The following is a 19,525-nucleotide window of genomic DNA, read 5'->3' as shown; positions in this document are numbered from 1 at the left end:
CTTTGCTGGGATCTCTCTCCCTTTACACCAAACCCTGACTTTGCTGGGATCTCTCTCCCTTTACACCAAATCCTAACTTTGCTGGGGTCTCTCTCCCTTTACACCAAACCCTGACTTTGCTGGGATCTTTCTCTCTTTGTATCAAACCCTGGCTTTGCTGGGATCTCTCTCCCTTTACACCAAATCCTGACTTTGCTGGGATCTCTCTCCCCTCAAACCAAACCCTGACTTTGCTGGGATCTCTCTCCCCTCAAACTAAACCCTGACTTTGCTGGGATCTCTCACCCTTTTACATCAAATCCTGACTTTGCTCGGATCTCTCTCCCCTCACGATGGCCAGAGCTGGTTCCATGTCCTAGCCCGGCCCTGTGTCCCATTTTCCCCCATGAGAACCGGCAGCACAGCGACATTAAGGGGGTATGAGGCAATCTGCCCAGGAATAAATGCATTATCCGAGTGTTTCTGATGAAAGGAATTATTCGAGCCCTCACTTCAGTGCGAGGCCGCGCTTTGTTCCCTCAGGGAACGCCTCTGGCCCTGGAGGCCGGCACAGCTCGGGGGGCTCACACCGACACGGCTCCAGAGCTCTCAGAGCCCCTCCAGAGCCTAAAGCGGCTCCAGGGGGGCTGGAGAGGGACAAGGCATGGAGGGCCAGCACACAGAACGGCTTCACGCTAAAACAGAGGGGGGTTAGATGGGATTCGGGCAGGAGTTATCCCCCTGAGGGTGGGCAGGCCGTGCACAGGATGCCCAGAACAGCTGGATCCCTGTTAGCGCTCAAGGCCAGGCTGGACAGGGCTGTGATGGTGCAGTTTCCCCACGCACTGCCCGCTGTGACAACGGGAGGTTTTTAATGCCCTTGGCGGTGACCGTGCGCGGCTCCCTCCCCGCCGTGCCCCCGCCCGCCTCCCGCCGCCTCAGGGCGGGCGGGCTCCTCTCGCGAGAGCCGCGAGGGGCGGGCGGCGGGCGGGGCGCCGCGGTGGCGGCTCGGCCGGTGGGTCCCGCACGGCTCGGCTGGGACCGGCACCGCGCCGCGCCGCTCTGCCGCCACCGCCCTCGGCCTCTTCCCTCTCAGCTTCCCTATCCCCTGCCTCAGAGCCTCTTCCCTTCCCTTAGCTCCCCCTCCTCACGGATCCCCCATTTCCCCTCCGGTCATTCCCTCTTCCCCCCTCAGGATTTCCCCTCGCACCCCCCGCACCCTCCGGGCCTCTCTGAGCGCCTTCCCCGCTCCGCCGCCATCCGCCTCCCCCGGCGTCCCCCATGGTGGGGTTCGGGGCGAACCGCCGGGGCGGCCGCCTGCCCTCGCTGGTGCTCGTGGCGCTGCTGGCCGTGATCGCCGTGCTCGCCTTCCACTGCTGGAACGCGGCGAGCCGGCAGGCGCTGCTGCGGGAGGAGCTGGCCGAGCTGCAGAGCCAGGCCCAGCGCACCGAGGTGGCGCGGGGCCGCCTGGAGCGCCGCAACTCGGACCTGCTGGGCAAGGTGGACTCGCACAGGAAGCAGCTGGAGCAGAAGGAGGCGGATTACAGCCAGCTGAGCAGCCAGCTGCAGGCCAGGGACGGACAGGTGAAGCGCTGCGAGGACGGCAAGGTAAGGGCAGGGGGAGCGGTGCCCTGCGGGGCTCCAGGCGCTGCCGGTCCTGCCTGCCCACCGTGTCCCCGAGGTGTCCCCGCAGCTCTGCAGCCGCTCAAAGCCCCCAGGCTCCGCTTTGGTGCTGCTGGGACAGCTGCAGCGCTCTGTGCTCTCTGAAAACGTCCCCAAAAAGAGCTGAAGATGTCCTGTGTGTGTGTGTGTGTTTGTGAACAATGAAAATCCCCAGAGATCGCTCGTTTCCAGACGGCTGTTTCGAATTTAGTTATTGTTTTTTAGCTTTTTCTCTCTGCTGAGAATATTTGATCTTTTGTGATCGTTGGAGAATCAGACACAGCCGTAAAGCTACAGTTTGAAGGGAAATGAAACCAGAGTGGTGCTCAGCAGCAGCCTGAGCTGGAATGCCTGCTACAGCACACTGATTTTTATGCTGCCAGCGTGTACTTGAGGGAAAAAAAAACCCAAACAACCCTGCTGCTGACTAACGTGTCATTTTCCTTGGCTTGCACAAGCCAAGCTCATTGAAAATTCAGCTGCCGGCCCTTTCAGTGGGGGTGGCCTGGGGATTTCTTTTGTTGTGGAAGATGAGTGAGTGCCCCAACTTTCACTGTTTTGCTTTCATAACCGCCCTGAGCTGGGAAGTTCACGGGCTCAGCGCACAAGTGCTGCCCAGGGGCCGTGTGGGCTGGATTTACATGCAGGTCATCTCTCTGCTCATTGAACACTGTTCTCACACTGGGGTTTATGGAAATGTCACACTCTCCAGGGTTGTTGCTGGCTAGGTTTGTTTTTCTGGCCCTTTTTTATTACACGTTGGGTGAGCAGTCTCAGAAAATGCATTGAGTTGCCACAGAAAAAACCAAATATGTACGTGTCACATTCCAGAGTTAGACTACCTCAAACTGAGTAAGTTTGTGTTAGTGTTTCCTGCTGAACCATTAAAACCCAACCCTCTGTGGGTTCAGCAAACATATTTTCGATTTTTATCTTTCCGTAGATTGCAATAAAAAATTCCAATTGGATATGGCATGGGCTCCATGATCTTAAAGGTGTTTTCCAGCCTCGGTGATTCAGTGATTCCAAAGCAGTTGGGGTTTAGCCAAGGTGCTTCCCCCTGTGCCTGCAGGAGGGCACGCAGCCTGTTCGGTGTTGGTGTCACTGCCCATGGGTGTAGAACTGCCCTGGCAGCATTCAGGTTATCAGTCAGGCGCAGTTCAGGAAGGATTTCTTCCTGGAAGGGGTGGTCAGGCCCTGGAGCTGCCCAGGGAGGTGTGGATGAGGCGCTCAGTGCTCTGGGAGGTGACAAACTGGGCACAGGTTGGGCTCAGAGCTGTTCCAGCTGCAGAGGTTCTGGGGGCAGTTACTGCATGACAAGGGTGCTGTTAGAGCAGGGAGTTTGTGCTTTTTGGAAATGAGTGATGTGTTCCTGTAGGATATGGGGGAGGAGATGGAGGTCTGAGCTGGGGCACAAGCAGGTGCAGCCACCCCTGTGGTGTCCCCTGGGATCTGCCTGGACTTTGGACACTCTGAGTGTGACACTGCACAGGGCAGAGCCGTGGAGGAACCTGCCCAGCAAACCTCCCAAACTCAGTGTGGTGTTAATTGGCTACAGTGTGTGCTGTGTGTCTCCCTTCTTTGTTCCAGTTAAGGTTGTGTGGGCTCCTGGCTTTGGAACATCCTCTCATTTGTGTTCAAAATGTTCACAGTGCCCTGAGTGGCCAGAAAAGCAGGATTTTATCAAAAAACAGTTGCTGTCTTTTTTTCCTCCCATGTAAGCCATTGTCTTTTCTCAGTGGCAGCAATGTTTATTTTTTTTTTCTAAAACCCTTTAAGGGACTTTTATTTAAGGACTGTTACTTCTCTGAGAGTAGAGAACAAAGCTTTGTTTTAGAGAATGAAAGTCTATCACAAAGAAACAGAAGTAGATATAAAGTGTCTGACCAAAGAAGGCTTGAATGATAATTTTTTTTTCTCTCAGAATAGAATTTGGCAAGTCTGTCTGCTCATTACCTGTGATGTTAGTCTGTTTGTGAAATGCAGGAGCTGAAATAAAACCCCAACAAGCGATCACAACAAATTCAGGCTCACTTTAAGGAAAACTCATTTGAAGACTCTCAGTGTCAGTGCTGTTTGTGCTCCTTTGTCCTCAGCTGAGCTTCTTTGCCCTGTGGTCACATAAATCAAGTGCCTTTCCCAGTGCTGAGGCAACTCTGGTTTCTGCAGCAGCTTCCTCTTGGCTCAGGCATCTCTGGAGTCAAGGCCAACCCCTCGGCTCTCCCGCCTGTCCCTGCTCGTGGAGCGAGCCTGTCACACTGCACCAGGGTGTTGTTTGCTCTTGGGAGCAAACAGGGACTGTGACCCAGTGTCTGGTGGTTAAAAACAAACAGAAAAGGCATTATTTTCTGTTCAAGAGTTCAAAAATTCAGTTCTGTCCCAAGAATTCTTGGGAGTTCTGCTCTCCTGCAGTGAGCTCCTGAGGGTCTGTTGGACTTTGGAACAAACAAAGAGTCTTGTTCTCTTCCTGAGCACCCTGTCAGAGGCAAGCAGGGCAATGCCTGCCCTGGGATTTGGGCAGGTGCTGCATGCACAGCTACCATCAGCTCCCTGAGAATTCCATGGGGTTCTGCAGTGAGCTGGTAGCTTTGGGGTTTTTCCACAGCCTTGTGTCCGTTTGGGATAAGCGCAGTGGAAGGTGTGACTGGCAGGGATCCCTGCTGGAGGGGTTCCAGCTGGCAGGGAGCTCCTCTCCTTCCATACCTGCCTGGTGCCATGGCCATGCCAGCTGTGGAGCACAGCCTGCCCTTACCTGCTGCCCAGAAACGCCTGGGATGAAGCTGCTCAGTCAAACACCTCCAGCAGCAGCTGGGTTTGTTGCCAAAACTTGGGAAGTCCCGGCTTTGCAAAGCTGCAGCTCGACAGCAGCAGTGTGGAGTTGTTACACGGCAAGATTCACAACTCAGACAGCACTGGAGGGTTGCCACATGACTGTGCTTAGGATTTCTGGTGGTTTTTTCCTCTGCAGGGCTCACTGGGCTACAGAGGGTTTATTTTCTCCATCCCAAGTGCCTGGAAAGGCCCTGAGGAGCCCCTGGGAGCTCAGCAATGCAAACAGGTCTGGACTGAAGGAGGATGGGGCCTAGGAGGAGCTGGACCTGTGCCGTGGCTGTGGATTGTGGGTTTTGCATGTGTAGGTGGAACAGATCCCATGAATCATGAAAAATCTTCCTCCTTTCCCATCCTTCAGATGAGGGACATTTGCTGTCAGCTGAACTGGTTTGGATATAAATCCTGTCACTTCTCTCTGAAGCTCAGCATCACCAGAAGGAGAGATTGTGTGATAAATGCTGCACGTTCCCACCAGCTCCTGCTCACAGGCAACAGCCCTCCCCCAGGCAGGCTCAGGGTTATGGGGTGAGCAGGAGCCAGGGGAAGGCTTTGTGTGTGAGCAGCTCACAGGTGAGGGTCTGACAACACACCTGGTGCTGCTGGAAACCACTGCATTGGAGTGCAAGACAGGAAAATGGGATTATTGCCTGGAGTTTTGCAAGAGAGGGGGAGATACTTGCTCACTAACACAACAAATCACTGGTGTACCTGCACAGTGGGGATGGAGAGGCTTGGTGGTGCCTTGTGTCCCCTTCCTTCCCCGTGTGTCCCCTTCCTTCCCCGTGTGTCGTGCAGGAGGCTCCTTGAGTGGCCCTGTGGGGAGGAATTCTGTCCCTCTTCCAGAGCCCTGTGGTCAGAGGGCTCAGCTTACCTAAAGATCACCTTCCTGCTGGAATTAATGAATGCTGACAGATTAACTGGAGCTGGACTTTTCATTTATGTTCCAGGGTTTGGAGGAAATGTGTCCAAGGCCATTTTGTTTATTTTACTGTTTTTTTTCTGCTCTGTCTCTAATTTTCCAGTTCTTGCTTTCTTTTTTTTTTTGGGAAAAGCCTTGTGAAGCAGTGCTGTGCCCTGTCCTAGGTGGGAGCCCTGGTGGTGCCTCTCCAGGCCCTACCTGGAACCCTCCTGGCTTTTGTTTTGGGCCTGGCTCAGGATTTGTCTGCACTCCCTGTGCCCTGCTCCAGGGACAGCCAGGCTCCTGCAGGCTGGCACAAAACCCTGCTGCCCAAGGAGGCTGTGCTGTGCCCAGAGCTGCTGGATGCATGCTGTGTGCTGCAGAAAAGCAGCATCTGCAGTTCCTGCATGGCTGCAGTCCCAGGGCAGCAGTGTCTGACCAAACCCACCTGGGACAAATGGATCAGGCTGCCCTGAGAGCCTCTGGTGACAGCAAAGCCACGGTGGGAAATACATGTCAAGAATGAATAATTTGGTAAAAGGGAAGGCACAGGTGCAGGGAGGAAGTCCTAAAGGCAGGGCAGATGTGGTTTGGGTTTTTTGACAGGAAACAGAGGAGACTGACACAGACACTTCAGGGCTGTGGGGACCTGAACCAGCCTGGGTGTGTCCAGGTGTGTCCAGGTGTGTCCAGGTGTGTCCCCTGTGTGTCCCTGTGTGTCCCCCTGTGTGTCCCAGCACATCCTGGCTGAGTGGCTGGGTGTGCTGCAGTGTGCTGCTCCCAGAGGTGATGCTGACCTTGTCCCTGCTCTGCACCTTCTGCAGCTCCCTTTGTGTGCCCCTGGAAGGGCAGCAGGAGCAGCCATAGCACCCCAGGTGCCTGAGGGCAGGCAGGGTCTGAACCCCCTTTCTCAGAGCATTGCACACATGAATCTTTCTCTTTGTTCCTGCTGGCTTTTGTCTTTATGTAATGACAAAACAAAGCATCTTTACTTCAGGACTTTGTGTGTGTGCCTTTCTTACTTACTGTAACTATTTTTTCCTTACTGAAAATGCCAAGTTAAAAGCTGTTTACTTTACTGGTGTGAGATTCCCTCTCAAAATAAAATGTGTGTTAGGATGTTAGCCAGCAACACATGAAAGATCTGTTTAAATATAACAATTCTATTGTATCATATACCTTAGGTAACAGTTGGTTTTGCTGTTGATGCTGTGTTTATTTTTATCCACCTGTGCTTTGACATTGGCTGTTTACTGTCCCCCTTACAGTAGCAGGATGCAGCATGTTTATTTTAGTCCAGACAATCTACTTTTTCTGATAGAAATATGTTCTGGAATTAAGATGTAAGCCTTTGTTAGCAAAGCCTGAGCACAGTGTTTAGTTTGGTGATGTCACCTACAATCAGTAAACAGACATTTCCCAGATTTACAGAACTTTGTGCACGTCACTCCCATAATCCTGCCCATATGTTGGCTTTGCCAAGCAAACAGCCACACCTGAGTCTTCACAGCCCAAACCCTCCCCAGCCTGCTGCTCACCTGTATTTGTCCAACCTCTCTTCCTTGCAGATGAAGCTGCAGAACAACATCTCCTATCAGATGGCAGACATACATCGGCTAAAGGGTGAGCCTGGAGTTGTGCATTTCAGCTGCAGGTGCTGCAGAATGCAGTTTGAAGGAAGGGTCTGGTGGTGCTGGGACATCTCATAATGTGAAATCTCACTGTGTTTGTTGCCTGGTGTGGGTAAGTGCAGAAAGAATGAGTTCTGGCACTGCTGAGTTACAAGGCAGTGGAATCATTTTCATGGCCAAATACACAGTTTAGTAGAGTTTGGGCAGGAACACTGTGGTGGTTGTGCTGGGTTAGGAGAGGTCCAGGACACCTCTCTGAAGTTGTGTACAGACATGATTATAATGCCTGTGCTGCTGCTGTACTCAGAGTGAGCCAGAACGTGACCAGATGTGAACATGCATGCACAAACACATGTGGGTTCTGCCTGTATCTGTGTAGCTGCAGCTTAAAACAGCAGGGAGCTCCATGATCTGTAGCCTGAGGAGCAGGGAGAGCTTCTAGAGCAGCTGTGAAGGCAGGAAATCCACGTTGGCTTTGTGGGAAGGTGCCTCCCCTCCTTTTGTGCTCTCACTGCAGACAGTGTTTGAGCATCCTGCCTGGAGGAGCCTGGCAGCACTTCTGTGTTACTCAGAGTGACAGAACCATTCAGGAAACTGTGGAGATTTCCAGCAGATCAGTGAGGCAGTGTTGTGCAGGGTTCCTGAATGCAAAGGTGGAGAAACATTTATGGAGACTGGCATAATATCAGAAGAATTTATCTCTAATTCATGCTGCCATCTGGCATACATGAGTAAAGTGGCATTTTCAGATTGCTTTGAGAATCTTTAATGTATGTCTAGACATGAAACTGGAGCAGTTTCTCACTTCCTTAGCAGTACTGGAATCTGTGTGTGCCATTTCTTACCTTTGTGTGGACGCTGTGTTTGCTCTGTGCTAGAACAACTGGCGGAGCTGCGGCAGGAGTTCATCCGCCAGGAGGATCAGCTGCACGAGTACAAGAAGAACAACACCTACCTCACAAGGAGGCTGGAGTATGACAGGTACAGCTCAGCACTGCTGCAAGTGCAGCCTGCTGGGTGTGAGGGGGCCTGGATTTACTGTGTTTATTTTTATTTTATTTATTCATCTCGTGTCTAATCCTCAAACATAGTGTGCTCACTTGGTGATGTGCCTGAGCCCACTGTTTGACTCCCAGGTTCTTTGTGGTGTCCTTCCCCAGTGTGAGATAGGAGCTAAGGGAGATCTTGACTTAGTGGAATTGTTCTGCATTTGAAAGTCAATGTATTTTTTATAACATGGAGATTTAGTTCACTGACACATGAAGGAGTCTAAAGGACACAGTCCTGTGTCACCAGTGCTGTTAATTGCTGCCTTTCTAGCAGTGTGGTTTCTTTGGTTTCAGCTGGAGCTGAAAGCACCTTGTGTAGGTTGAAATTTGACTTCAACCCTTTAAGTTGATGGTAGGGAAACAGGGAGAACAAATACTCCTGCAGCTTTGAGGAGTGAGGAGGCCTTAACTCTTGAGAAAGTGTTAGAAACTTTTACACACATAAAATGCTTCTGTGCTGTGCTGAGTGTTTGTGGGACATGGCAGTTTGGTGCTGGGCTGGTGCTGTGGCTTGCTGGGGCAGCTGGGGCAGCTGGCTGTGTATTCAGATGGTGTCATTTGAGTTGGGAGCAGTAACTGATAGTGGCACTCGTGCACCTTCTCTGTTGACAGCCAGGAGAGACATGTTGCTTTCCCAGTGGAATTAATATTTGTGGACAGATTAACTCTGGAGCTTGGCCTTTTGGTAGCATTCCAGCTTCTGGAGGAAGTATATTCAAGGCCCTTCTCTTTATTTTACTGTTTTTTCGGCTCTGTGCCTGTTTTTTTCCAGCTCTGCTTTCTTACTGTACTCATCCATTCCCACCCATATCCCTGCCAGGACCAGGCTCCCTGGACAGGCTATTCTAGTTAGAGCTCAGGTTTGGCTTTTTGTGCCACTTCAGATTTTCTCCCTTATTTTATTTGTGGGAGAGCAGATCCAAGAAATGAAGTGTAACTAACGGTGTGTTTCTCCTCAAGCCTGCAGTGTGGGCAACAGATCAAGGAAATGAGACTGCAGCATGAAGAGAACATCAAGAAATTAATGGACCAAATTGCACGGGAACAAAAGGTAATGCCAAGAAAGTTTGTGCTGAATGAGGAGAGCCCCCAGGCTGTGTTTGCCCCAGAGGTGTGGAGGCCTGGGGAATTCCTTCTCTACCTTTGTGTTCAGTATCCCCTGAGTGGGTGTTAGTGGGAGAGATCTAAATCTGCCTGCTGTCTGACCAGTGGGCTGAGCTCAGAGCTGGGGCCAGGTTCTGTGCCCTGCTCAGCCTTCCTCCATGCTGAAGATGGCAGTTGATGCTGTAACATGGATGTCCTGCTCAGCTCTCCAGGTGGGATCTGTGTTCTCTCACCTTGCCCAGGTCACTGCAGAGGGAGCCTGAGCTCTGTGAGGCCTCAGTGCTCATGTGAAGCAAATTCTGATCAAGGTGTGATTGCATCTAACAGGCTGCCAGTAGAATTTGAGCCTCTCTCCTGCAAACAGATGCTTAAATTCTGTTTCCTTACTTCTGTAAACACCTCCAGTAATGAGGCAGACTGAGAGCAGCTTTGTCACATCTCCTCTTACAGCCCAGGGTTGTTTCAGGGCTCTGACCTGAGGCTTAGGGCTGCTGTTACCTTAACCTGGTTTTGTTGTGTTTGACACCTGTGTGTGGCAGCAGAGGTGTCCTGCAGCTGTGCTGTGCTGCACAGGGTCTGGTCTGTCCAGTTGTGTTTCCAGGTGCCCAGCTGTGTGCAGAGTGCTCTGCTCCTTGCCTTTGGTGATCACTGAATCCATAAATGCAGTTTTGCTTACCCAAAGTAATCTTGCATTTGAGGCTGTTTATTTTGTGATTTCCAGGGGAGTGTTTGATGTTGTCTCCTCGTTTGTTCTAGCAGGCCACACAAAAGATTCAGTCCAGTAAAGACACTGCAGTCAGCCCCAGCAATGGTGAGCAGGCAGCACCTGAGGCTGTTGCAGAGGTGGAAGATAAAGACTCAGTGAAGAACGAGGAGCCTTCAGAACATGTTGCAAATGGCAAAGGTATTTCCTTTTTTTGTACATTTGTGGTAGAGAACAGGCCAGTTGTGCTGCATCCTTTGCCTTTCTCTGAAGGAGAAGGAATTGTTTGGCTCAGATACATTGATCAGCTGCAGTGATTGTGCTAAGTCAGAGCCTTCCACAAGAGGGAAATTCACACTTCACACCCAAGGGTTAGTAAAGCACAATATCCTTTTCTTGCCTTGCAGAGAAGATCAAACCAGGAGGAGATGCAGGCATGCCTGAAATAGAAGATAATGACCCTGCTAAAGCTGAAGATACTCCCACTGGTTAGGAGAAATACTCTTCATTCTTTCTCATTTGGGTCTTGGTGATGTAGATGTTGTGTGTGAACACCATGTGGTTCACAGTGAGTGCAGACTTTTAAAATCTCTCTGAGGTAATAAAATTCAAGTGGGGTGTAAAATCAGATCATTCCTAGTGTGCCTTAGAGGTTTGAATTCTCAAAATGGAATGTTTTGGAAAATGCCCCTCCTGAAATCTTACCTTTTATATTTTCATTAAGGAAATCATTAAAAAGTAGAAGTTTACAGGATTGTTAGAGCAAGGCCAGGTAAACAGTGTGTTTGTTTCCTGTTAATGCTTTTGTCCCTGTGTTCTGTTCCAGCTTTAAAGAAGCCACTCATTTCAGCTCCTAAAGGTGAAGGCCATCAGTCTGTAATCAATCTTCCAACTGAGCAGCCCCATGCTCCAAACCTGGCACCAGGTAAAATTCCTGTCAGCAGGTGACAAGGCAATGTTTTGGTTACAAGGAGAAGACCAAGGATAAATTTCTGCAGCATCCAAGGCTGTGTTTTTACCTGGCTGAGGCACTTGGGCTGCTGTTGTCTGAGCTCTTCTTGTACCCTCCACACCAATAATTTCTGAGCCTTTTAACCAATCACAGCTAAATTTGAGTTAGAAGTTTCAGAGGTAAGTGCTTCAAGATTCCTCCAGTGGACAGAGTAATTGAATTGAGAGTTCCTCCTTAGGGTATTAATTAGGGCTGCAGCCCTCAGGGGTTGGCTGTTGTCTCTTGGAGCCACAATGAGATAAACCAGCATTCCTGTCCCTGCTCAGTGTCCTGTCCATGGGGACAGCTCACTTGAGGGTGATGTGGGAAGGTTTAGGATGTGAGAACTGAGAGTGAAAGGGTTTGGAGGAATTGCAGTTAGGAGAGAGACAAACCCAAAGAAAATAAACTCTGTGCTTGTGGATCAAGTCACTGTAAGGTCAGAGAGTATCAGGTTGAGCCTGCACTGCAGGTTCCTTGTTCTGTCAAATTCTGAGGGTAATTTCCCATTTTGGCACTGTAGGTTTGCCCAGTGACAGTGATGGGAATGCTGACATTGCCAAGCAGATCCCTCCAAACTCTCTCCAGCACCTGAATTTTGAAGAAAATGTGGATGCCCCAAAGGAGCACAAGATTGAGCCAGAGCAGCTCAGAGTCCCAAAGAGCAGAGTCAGCGACTTGCAGAAGATTAAGCAAAGTAAGTTGGCCAATGTCACACACCTCCATGTATTAAAAAACTCCCTCCCTTTTTTATCTGTGTAAGTGCCTGTCTGGAAAATAGGGACCATTGCAGAGGGAGCCTGAGAAGGAATGTAATGTGTTCCTGGGTAAAAGATAGGCTTTGATGTGTTACTTTTCACATGTACATTCAGTTATTTTAAAAATTATTTCCTCATTGGAATTTAAGGTGTTTTTGGAAATTACTGCACAGTTAAATTGGTTAGTCAGAACTTTGATATACATGCAGGATGCTGAGTTACTCACTTTACTTTATTACTTGACTTCAGTACACTTTTTGGACAATATTGTAAGAGTTCAGCCAAAACTGAGAAAACTTTGGTTGTTCTAATATCACTTGTGGAACTTTGTGATGGAGCAGGGATGAGTGTATTACAAATTGTCACAGAACCTGGGCAGGCCTGGCTTCCACTCTGTGCATCCTGAGGTGTGCAAGGCTCGTTGTTTTATCAAAGCAGCTTCTGGGAGAGACTTGTGGAGTGAGAACTTCTCATTTCAGTTGTGGGGTTTGTTCCTGGACTGTCTCTCTTCCCTGGTCACGGATTGAGTGGTGAGGGGTGGTTGTGTAGGCAGGAGCTGAGAAGGAAATTTCTCCATTGGAGGCTGTGAGGGGGTACCTGAGAGTCAGGAATTGTCCCAGGGATCTCTGTTCTTTGCTCCTTCATATTTGGAATAACTCAGATTGCAGTTTTAATGGTGCAGTGAGGGAGAGATAATCACCAAAGGAAACAGCTCATCCAGGTTTGTGCAAGGGTCTGTCCTCGTGGTCAGTGGCTGTTCAGGAAGGTTCATTGGTGACAAAGTCACCCTGGGATGGAGGGGCCCAGCTCAGGCCCAGCTCTGGCCCAGCTGTGCAGCTCCCATGGTGGGTGTTGGTGACTGAGAGCAGGGTGGCTCTGGATGGGCTCACCAGCCTGGCTGTGCTCCCTGAGCTCAGTCTGGCCCTTTGTGGGGCTGCTGCATTTCCTGGGATCTCTCCATCAGCTTCACCCTTTCCTTCTGTCAGCTTCAGTTCCTGCAGTGCTTGTTTGTCACAGTTCTCTGGCTGTCCACAGGCTGGTTTTGCTGGAAGTTGGGTCCATGCCCTTGTCTTCCATGGCTCAGTTTGGGTTTCTCATGTGCAGATCCCCCTGCCCTGCCTGGGTTTTGTACATAATGCAGAGTCAGAAATACCAGCAGATCACTGCATCAGATGTGAACAGGCATGAATGATGTATGGGACTTTGGATTTTTAAACAGATCATGTTTTTTTCCTGGTTTGTTTTATGAAAATGCCTGGAACTGGTGTTCTGTATGTTTGGCTGTGCTAGGTGTGATTCTGCTGCTTTTCCCCCACACAGAGAAGCAGGATGGTGCTGCCTCTGTCCTGGCTTTTATACACACTGTTCCAGGGGACAATCTCACTTTCACATCTGTCCATTTTTAATCCTGATGCTGAAATCATTCTGCAGTTTTACTTCTCCATTAGTTGCTTGCACTGGGAATCATCACCTGCCCTGGCAGCCTTGGTGCCCAGTGTGTAAGAATTGTATCACACTTTAATTCCATTTTTCCATTTATCCACAACCTTCAGGCCAGCGAGCTCTGCAGACTCAGAGCTGCTTCCCTCAAGCACTGGGCTGGAGGAGATCTCCCTGTATCCCATTAAAGGCCAGCTCTGAGCTGACATCACACCAGTGATCTCTCACTGTTTAATTGTCTGCTCATTCCACATTTCCAGCTGATTCCCATTTTTCTTGTGCATTGTTCCAGGATCTGAGACCCTTCTTAATTTTTTGTTGGGAGATGAGAATACTGGGTTTGGAACATTTAGAAAGCTGTACAAGCTTGCTGGGAAAGCAGAGGGCAGCAGAGCAGTGAGGGCAGGCCTGTGCCCCCCTGCAGGCACTGCCAGGGCAGTGGTGGCTGCAGATCCAAAGTGCCAGCCCTCAGGAAAGGTTCACACTGACCCTGACCCACACTGACCCTGTGCAGGGCTCTGTGCTCTCTGAGAAATCTGCTGGTGGTGCCTGGGGGCACTCCAGGATGGAGCTCTCACCCCAGCCCTGTGCACAGAGGAGCTGTGGGACACTCAGGTGTCACCAGGGTGGCACAGAGGTGTCACCTGCACAGCGCAGCTCCAGCTTGCCCAGCCCCTGTCCCTTCTCCCCCTTTCTGCTGCCTCCACCTGCTCTGTGTGGGATCTCCTGTTTCTCTCCTCTCTGCTGCTGACTCACTCCTTTCCTACTCCACAGGCCGGTTCTTTGATGAGAATGAATCCCCTGTGGACCCCCAGCAGGGTTCTAAACTGGCAGATTATAATGGGGATGATGGGAACGTGGGTGAGTATGAGGCAGACAAACAGGCTGAGCTGGCTTACAATGAGGAAGAGGATGGTGATGGTGGAGAAGAAGACGTCCAAGGTGAGCTTGGGCCTTACCTCCATCCCATTGTGATAAATCCATGCTGAGTTACTTGTTGAATTTGTGTAAAGCCTCTCTGCTTTAGCTGATCACAAATTGCTCAGACAGAGCAAACAATTTTGAAATTTGGTCCCTCTCTCTGTGGGACAGCAGTGTGGAGTGAGAGGGGTTTGGCAATCACTGCAGGTCTGCAGTTCCTGCTAGGAAAAGCAAGACTCTAAATTCCAGACATGGTTTTACCCAAACCCCCAGCTCTGGCCCCTGGCTGGGGGAGCTTTGGGCCTTGACATTCCTAAATTTTCTAGAGGAACAAAGTGGTTTGACTGCTGCTCTTGTGACACCTCCTGGAGCTGGTGTGCAGTGAGGCCTCAGGTGGTGGTTCAGGTGTCACTTTGTGCATTATACACAGATTCAACAGGCTTGTGGTGTTCTGCTAACCCTCCTTGGACTCTGATGCAGTGCTGCCTAACACCTGTGTGTGCATGGCCCCTCCCTGTCCTGCACGTGGCTCCTGCATTGCCTGCCTTGCTTACTCTGCCTGCCTTGTGTGATTCTCCACCCTGTGTCACCCAGGAGTTTGGGGTCCCTGTGTCACCCAGCAGTGTGGGGACAGCTGTGTCACCCAGCAGTCTGGGGTCCCTGTGTCACCCAGCAGTTTGGGGGTCCCTGTGACACCCAGCAGTTTGGGGACAGCTGTGTCACCCAGCAGTTTGGGGGTCCCTGTGACACCCAGCAGTTTGGGGACAGCTGTGTCACCCAGCAGTTTGGGGACAGCTGTGTCACCCAGCAGTTTGGGGACAGCTGTGACAGGCTGCATGGCAGTAGGGCTTTGTTGGGTAGAGATATTTCCAGTTAAATGGAAATGTAAAATGTAGAGGAGGAAAACCAGGAAATTCCTTCTGGCCCCCTGATTTTGACTCTCACAATGTGGGTTATGTAAGTTAAGAAGTTTTTAGCTGGGGCTTTTTCAGGCACTGTATTTAACTGACATCTAAGCCAAGTGAATGGCAGAGGCAGAAGGAGCAGCTGACAGTGAGCATGAGCTGATGCAGTGTCAGCAGCCTGGCCTGGGCTGCCATTTGGAACCTGTGCACAAGTGAAAGAATGGGATGGACACAACCTTGGGTGATTAATTCACTCCCTAATGAGCTGCAGTGCCTGCTGCTCCAGCTGCAGGCTGCTCTGTGCCCCTGTGCTCAGAGCTCAGAGGGGTTTGTGTTCATCCTGCAAGGGCCCAGGGGTGCAGAGCAGCCTGCTGCAGCTGCCAGTGTCCTTGCCATGGCACTTTGCTGTCCCTGCTGGGGCCATGGCATGTCCCTGGTGGTGTCCCTGAGCCCCTCAGACACTCAGTCCTGTGCCTGGGGGTTCATGGTTCAGTCCCTTCCCTGGGTCAGCAGTGGCTCCTGCCCAGCTCCTCTCTGCAGCAGTTCCTTACCTGGGCTTCAGGATGCAGCTCTGGCAGTTGTAGCTGTGCTGAGTCTGTGCTGGCTGCTGCTCTGTGCTCTGGACAACCTTTGCTGTGAAGAAATGTTCCCAATATCCAACCTGAGCCTCCCCTGGCACAGCTTGAGGCTGTTTCCTCTTGTCCTGTCCCTTGTCCCTGGGAGCAGAGGCAGACCATGGGTGGCTGCCACATGTGCAGGGATGCAGGTCCCTGTCCCTGTCCCACACAGCCCTCACCCCCTCAGAGCTCTGTGCTCTCCATCAGTGAGTAGCTGGCTCTGGGGCCTTCACAGAGCCCTGCTGGCTCGGGCAGGGGTGCCATGGACAGTGCAGTGACATGGGCACCATTCCCCTGTGCCACTTGTGTGTGATCCAGCTCTAAGTGCTGGGAAATTGTAAAACCCCAGAGACTGGGCTTGTGTAACTGGCAGTGTGAGTGGTGTTTGAAAAAACAGAGCTCTGACTGACACAAAACCCCATAAAAGCATTTCCCTTCCAGGTGGGGGCCCTGCAGGGTCCCTGCTTTGGTGGTCTGGAATCTGAACTTGGGGAAGATCCTTTTGCTGATGAGCCCCTCTTTGTATAGACAGACTGCACCCAGAGCTGGTAGTTAAGGGTAAAGGGTGACTTCTGGAAGCTTCTCCCTGAGGGATGCTCTGAGCAGAGTGTGTTACTGCCTCAAACCACATTTCCCAAGCTTCGTTCTGTTGTTCCTTTATAACCTGTTGTGTTGGCTTGAGCTGTGACTTGAGTGTGGCCACTGGAGCTTCCAGGGGCAGTATTCCAGAAAAGGAGATTGCTTCAGGCTTTGCACTGATTGTCTGCAGGGCAGGAGAGAGCAGAAGGGGAGGGGGGGTGAAGGGAGGGTTATAATTGTTTAGGGAAGGGGGAAAATGAACGAGAATTTCTGTCAGGAAAACATCAGCTGGGTGTGCATCAGGCTGAACAAAGCCCGTGGCACGTGCTGCAAAGCCACCGGTTCCACGTGGCTGCTCTTGCCTCCAGGAATGTGTGGGCTTAGATGGAAATTATCCAGGGAAATACCCAGTTTGGGGGGTGTTCTTTGGGGCAGGGCAGCACCCAGCCTGCCTCCTTCCCTCAGGCACCTGCTGAAGGGCAAGGGGATGTTGGAAGGTGGCAGCTTCTGAAATGTCTGTGAGGGGTGAGGGGAGCAACTGCAGGGTGTCCAGGTGCTGCCATGGCACTTCCTACAGAACAAACCTGTGTCAGGCAGGTGAGCTCCTGCCCTTTGCTGCTGGAGCAGCTCCTCAGGCCCTGCCTGGCCCTGGGTGTGAGGGGTGGAGAGCTCCAGGCAGCTCCACTTGGATTTCCTTTGCTGTGAGCAAGAGCCTTTCCTGATATAAGGGAATAGCTCTGAGGTGCAGGAAAAGCTTATTGGTTGGAAGAAATGGAACTTTTAGGGTTTTTCATTTCTGGAGGGAAGGAGGCCTTGGTGTGGAAGGGGTCCCAGTGACTTCCCTGTGCCAGCCCCTGAAGCTCCCACCCTCTGTGGAGCCTTGTGGAGCCCCTCTGGGCCTGGCACTTTGAGCAGGAGCTGGGTTGTAGAGGGGTTTGAAAGCCTGCTGGGCAGGGTCAGAGCCAGCAGCTGGTGTGGGAGTGCTGCAGGGTCAGAGCCAGCAGCTGGTGTGGGAGTGCTGCAGGGTCAGAGCCAGCAGCTGGTGTGGGAGTGCTGCAGGGTCTGAATTCAGGCAGGCTGGGAGCTGGGGCTGCCCTGCAGCACTGCCAGCTGGGCTGGACACGTCCTGTCCCTGCTGTCCCCTCCTGTCCCTGCTGTCCCCATCCTGTCCCTGCTGTCCCCATCCTGTCCCCGCTGACCCCGTCCTGTCCCCGCTGTCCCCATCCTGTCCCTGCTGTCCCCCTCCTGTCCCCATCCTGTCCCCGTCCTGTCCCTGCGGTCCCCGTCCTGTCCCTGCTGTCCCCGTCCTGTCCCTGCTGTCCCCATCCTGTCCCTGCTGTCCCCCTCCTGTCCCTGCTCACCCCATCCTGTCCCTGCTGTCCCCCTCCTGTCCCTGCTGTCCCCGTCCTGTCCCCGCTGACCCCATCCTGTCCCCGCTGTCCCCGTCCTGTCCCTGCTCACCCCATCCTGTCCCTGCTGTCCCCGTCCTGTCCCTGCTGTCCCCGTCCTGTCCCTGCTGTCCCCATCCTGTCCCTGCTGTCCCCGTCCTGTCCCTGCTGTCCCCGTCCTGTCCCTGCTGTCCCCATCCTGTCCCTGCTGTCCCCGTCCTGTCCCCGCTGACCCCGTCCTGTCCCCGCTGACCCCGTCCTGTCCCCGCTGACCCCATCCTGTCCCTGCTGTCCCCTCCTGTCCCTGCTGTCCCCATCCTGTCCCTGCTGTCCCCGTCCTGTCCCCGCTGACCCCGTCCTGTCCCCGCTGTCCCCGTCCTGTCCCCGCTGTCCCCATCCTGTCCCCGCTGTCCCCATCCTGTCCCCGCTGTCCCCATCCTGTCCCTGCTGTCCCCATCCTGTCCCTGCTGACCCCGTCCTGTCCCCACTGACCCCGTTCTGTCCCCGCTCACCCCGTCCTGTCCCCGCTGACCCCGTCCTGTCCCTGCTGTCCCCATCCTGTCCCCGCTGACCCCGTCCTGTCCCTGCTGTCCCCGTCCTGTCCCTGCTGACCCCGTCCTGTCCCTGCTGACCCCGTCCTGTCCCCACTGACCCCGTCCTGTCCCCGCTGTCCCCGTCCTGTCCCCGCTGACCCCATCCTGTCCCTGCTGACCCCATCCTGTCCCTGCTGACCCCATCCTGTCCCTGCTGACCCCATCCTGCCACCAGCCTGGCCAGCTCAGGGCTGGGCCCTTCAGCAGCACATCCTAGGACCTACATTCGGATGTTTGTTCAGTGACACCACATGAGATGTGCTGTGAGCATTCTGACTGCAGTCTAATCAGATGTGTAATTGCAGATGATGAGGAGCGAGACCTGCAGAACGACCTGGGGGATTACGGCAAGTCCCGCCTCAGCGAGGGGGTCCTGTAGGCCCTGCCAGAGAGCTCAACCCAGAACCAGAGGTGCTGCAGGACTGGACCTGTTCACTCCAGTGTTCCCTCCTTCCAAGGAAGCTGAGGATCCGGTGCTGAGCAGCAGGAGGAGAGGACCCCTCTGTACATTTGTACATATTTGTACTGTTGCAGGTTGTATTAAACCCACATCTTTGCTGTTATATGGAGCTGGTTACTCAGCCTGGTCCTTACCTGTAATCATCTCTACACTTAAACCCAGTCTGTGAACACAGGCTGAACTGTTTCTGCCACTTGGAACACTTGGAACCTGGAGAACTTGTACAGTTTGTACCTGATGTAACAAAGCCACTGTGGAAGCCATGTACAGCCAAGAACTCCTTTTCTACAGTCCCACCTGTGTGGCAGAGCTGCTGCTCCCTGTGCTGGGGTTTGTACAGCAGTGAGACTGAACATCAGAGGGACTGGCAACTGAACAGTTCAGGAACTGCTCCTTCCTCACTGCCAGCCAGCAGCACATCCCACTGAGCTCCTGTACAGTGACCACACCTCGTAGCTAGAGCTGGACTTGAGTAATTCCATACATCCCAAAAGAGTTGTGCAGCTAATAGCTCCATTTAAAAGGTGATACAAATAATTTGCAGCTTGTAGGAAATGTTTGTGTGAAAGGGGTGAGTGTGCCAGTGAGAGACATCTCCAGCAGCTCCTCGATGGAAGGACCAGCCCTTACCCAGGTAAACACACTGTGGGTGCTGTCCCAGAGTGTCCATCCCAGCTCCAGCCACCCCAGTTCATTTCCAGTCCCATCCCTTGATCCTCAACACCCACCACATCCCCCAGTTTGGTTTTCTCCATCAGATCTGTAAGACAGACCCTTTTCTGTATTCTGTGTTCAGGCACTCTCAGAACTGATGGAGATGATTCCATTGTTCTGCAGTGGTGGGAAGGGTGGGGATTGTCCCCCCTGCTCCCCCAAGGGCTCCTGTGGACACAGGGTGCAGGCCCTGATGAGGGGATTGAGCTCATCCCTGTGCTCTGGGCTGAAGTAACGGGTCAGGTTTGCTCCTTGCCAGCTCAGTGAACCTCTTAAATAAAGTTCAATGCTCGTACAATTA

At 52.4% G+C, this 19,525-nt stretch overlaps 1 protein-coding gene across 4 annotated transcripts; it reads left to right on the top strand.

The window, feature by feature from the left end:
* The first annotated feature begins 987 nt into the window (after window positions 1–987).
* Window positions 988–19,525, top strand: GOLM2 (golgi membrane protein 2). 4 transcript variants are annotated; one of them, XM_033070479.1, is made up of 10 exons: window positions 988–1,587; window positions 6,940–6,994; window positions 7,881–7,983; window positions 9,012–9,102; window positions 9,915–10,059; window positions 10,266–10,346; window positions 10,685–10,783; window positions 11,373–11,546; window positions 13,822–13,989; window positions 18,356–19,525. In XM_033070479.1, the coding sequence occupies exons 1-10, from the start codon at window positions 1,261–1,263 to the stop codon at window positions 18,427–18,429; spliced, it is 1,317 nt and encodes a 438-aa protein (XP_032926370.1). In that variant the 5' UTR covers window positions 988–1,260; the 3' UTR covers window positions 18,430–19,525. The 4 variants fall into 4 exon arrangements, with proteins under 4 accessions (XP_032926370.1, XP_032926369.1, XP_032926372.1 ...); XM_033070478.1 differs by having other exon boundaries at window positions 9,912–10,059; XM_033070481.1 differs by lacking the exon at window positions 13,822–13,989.

Source organism: Catharus ustulatus, chromosome 12 (assembly GCF_009819885.2).
Source record: "Catharus ustulatus isolate bCatUst1 chromosome 12, bCatUst1.pri.v2, whole genome shotgun sequence".
NCBI lineage: Eukaryota > Metazoa > Chordata > Aves > Passeriformes > Turdidae > Catharus > Catharus ustulatus.
The sequence above is the reverse complement of the archived record's forward strand: the minus strand, read 5'-3'. Positions and strand labels throughout refer to the sequence as shown.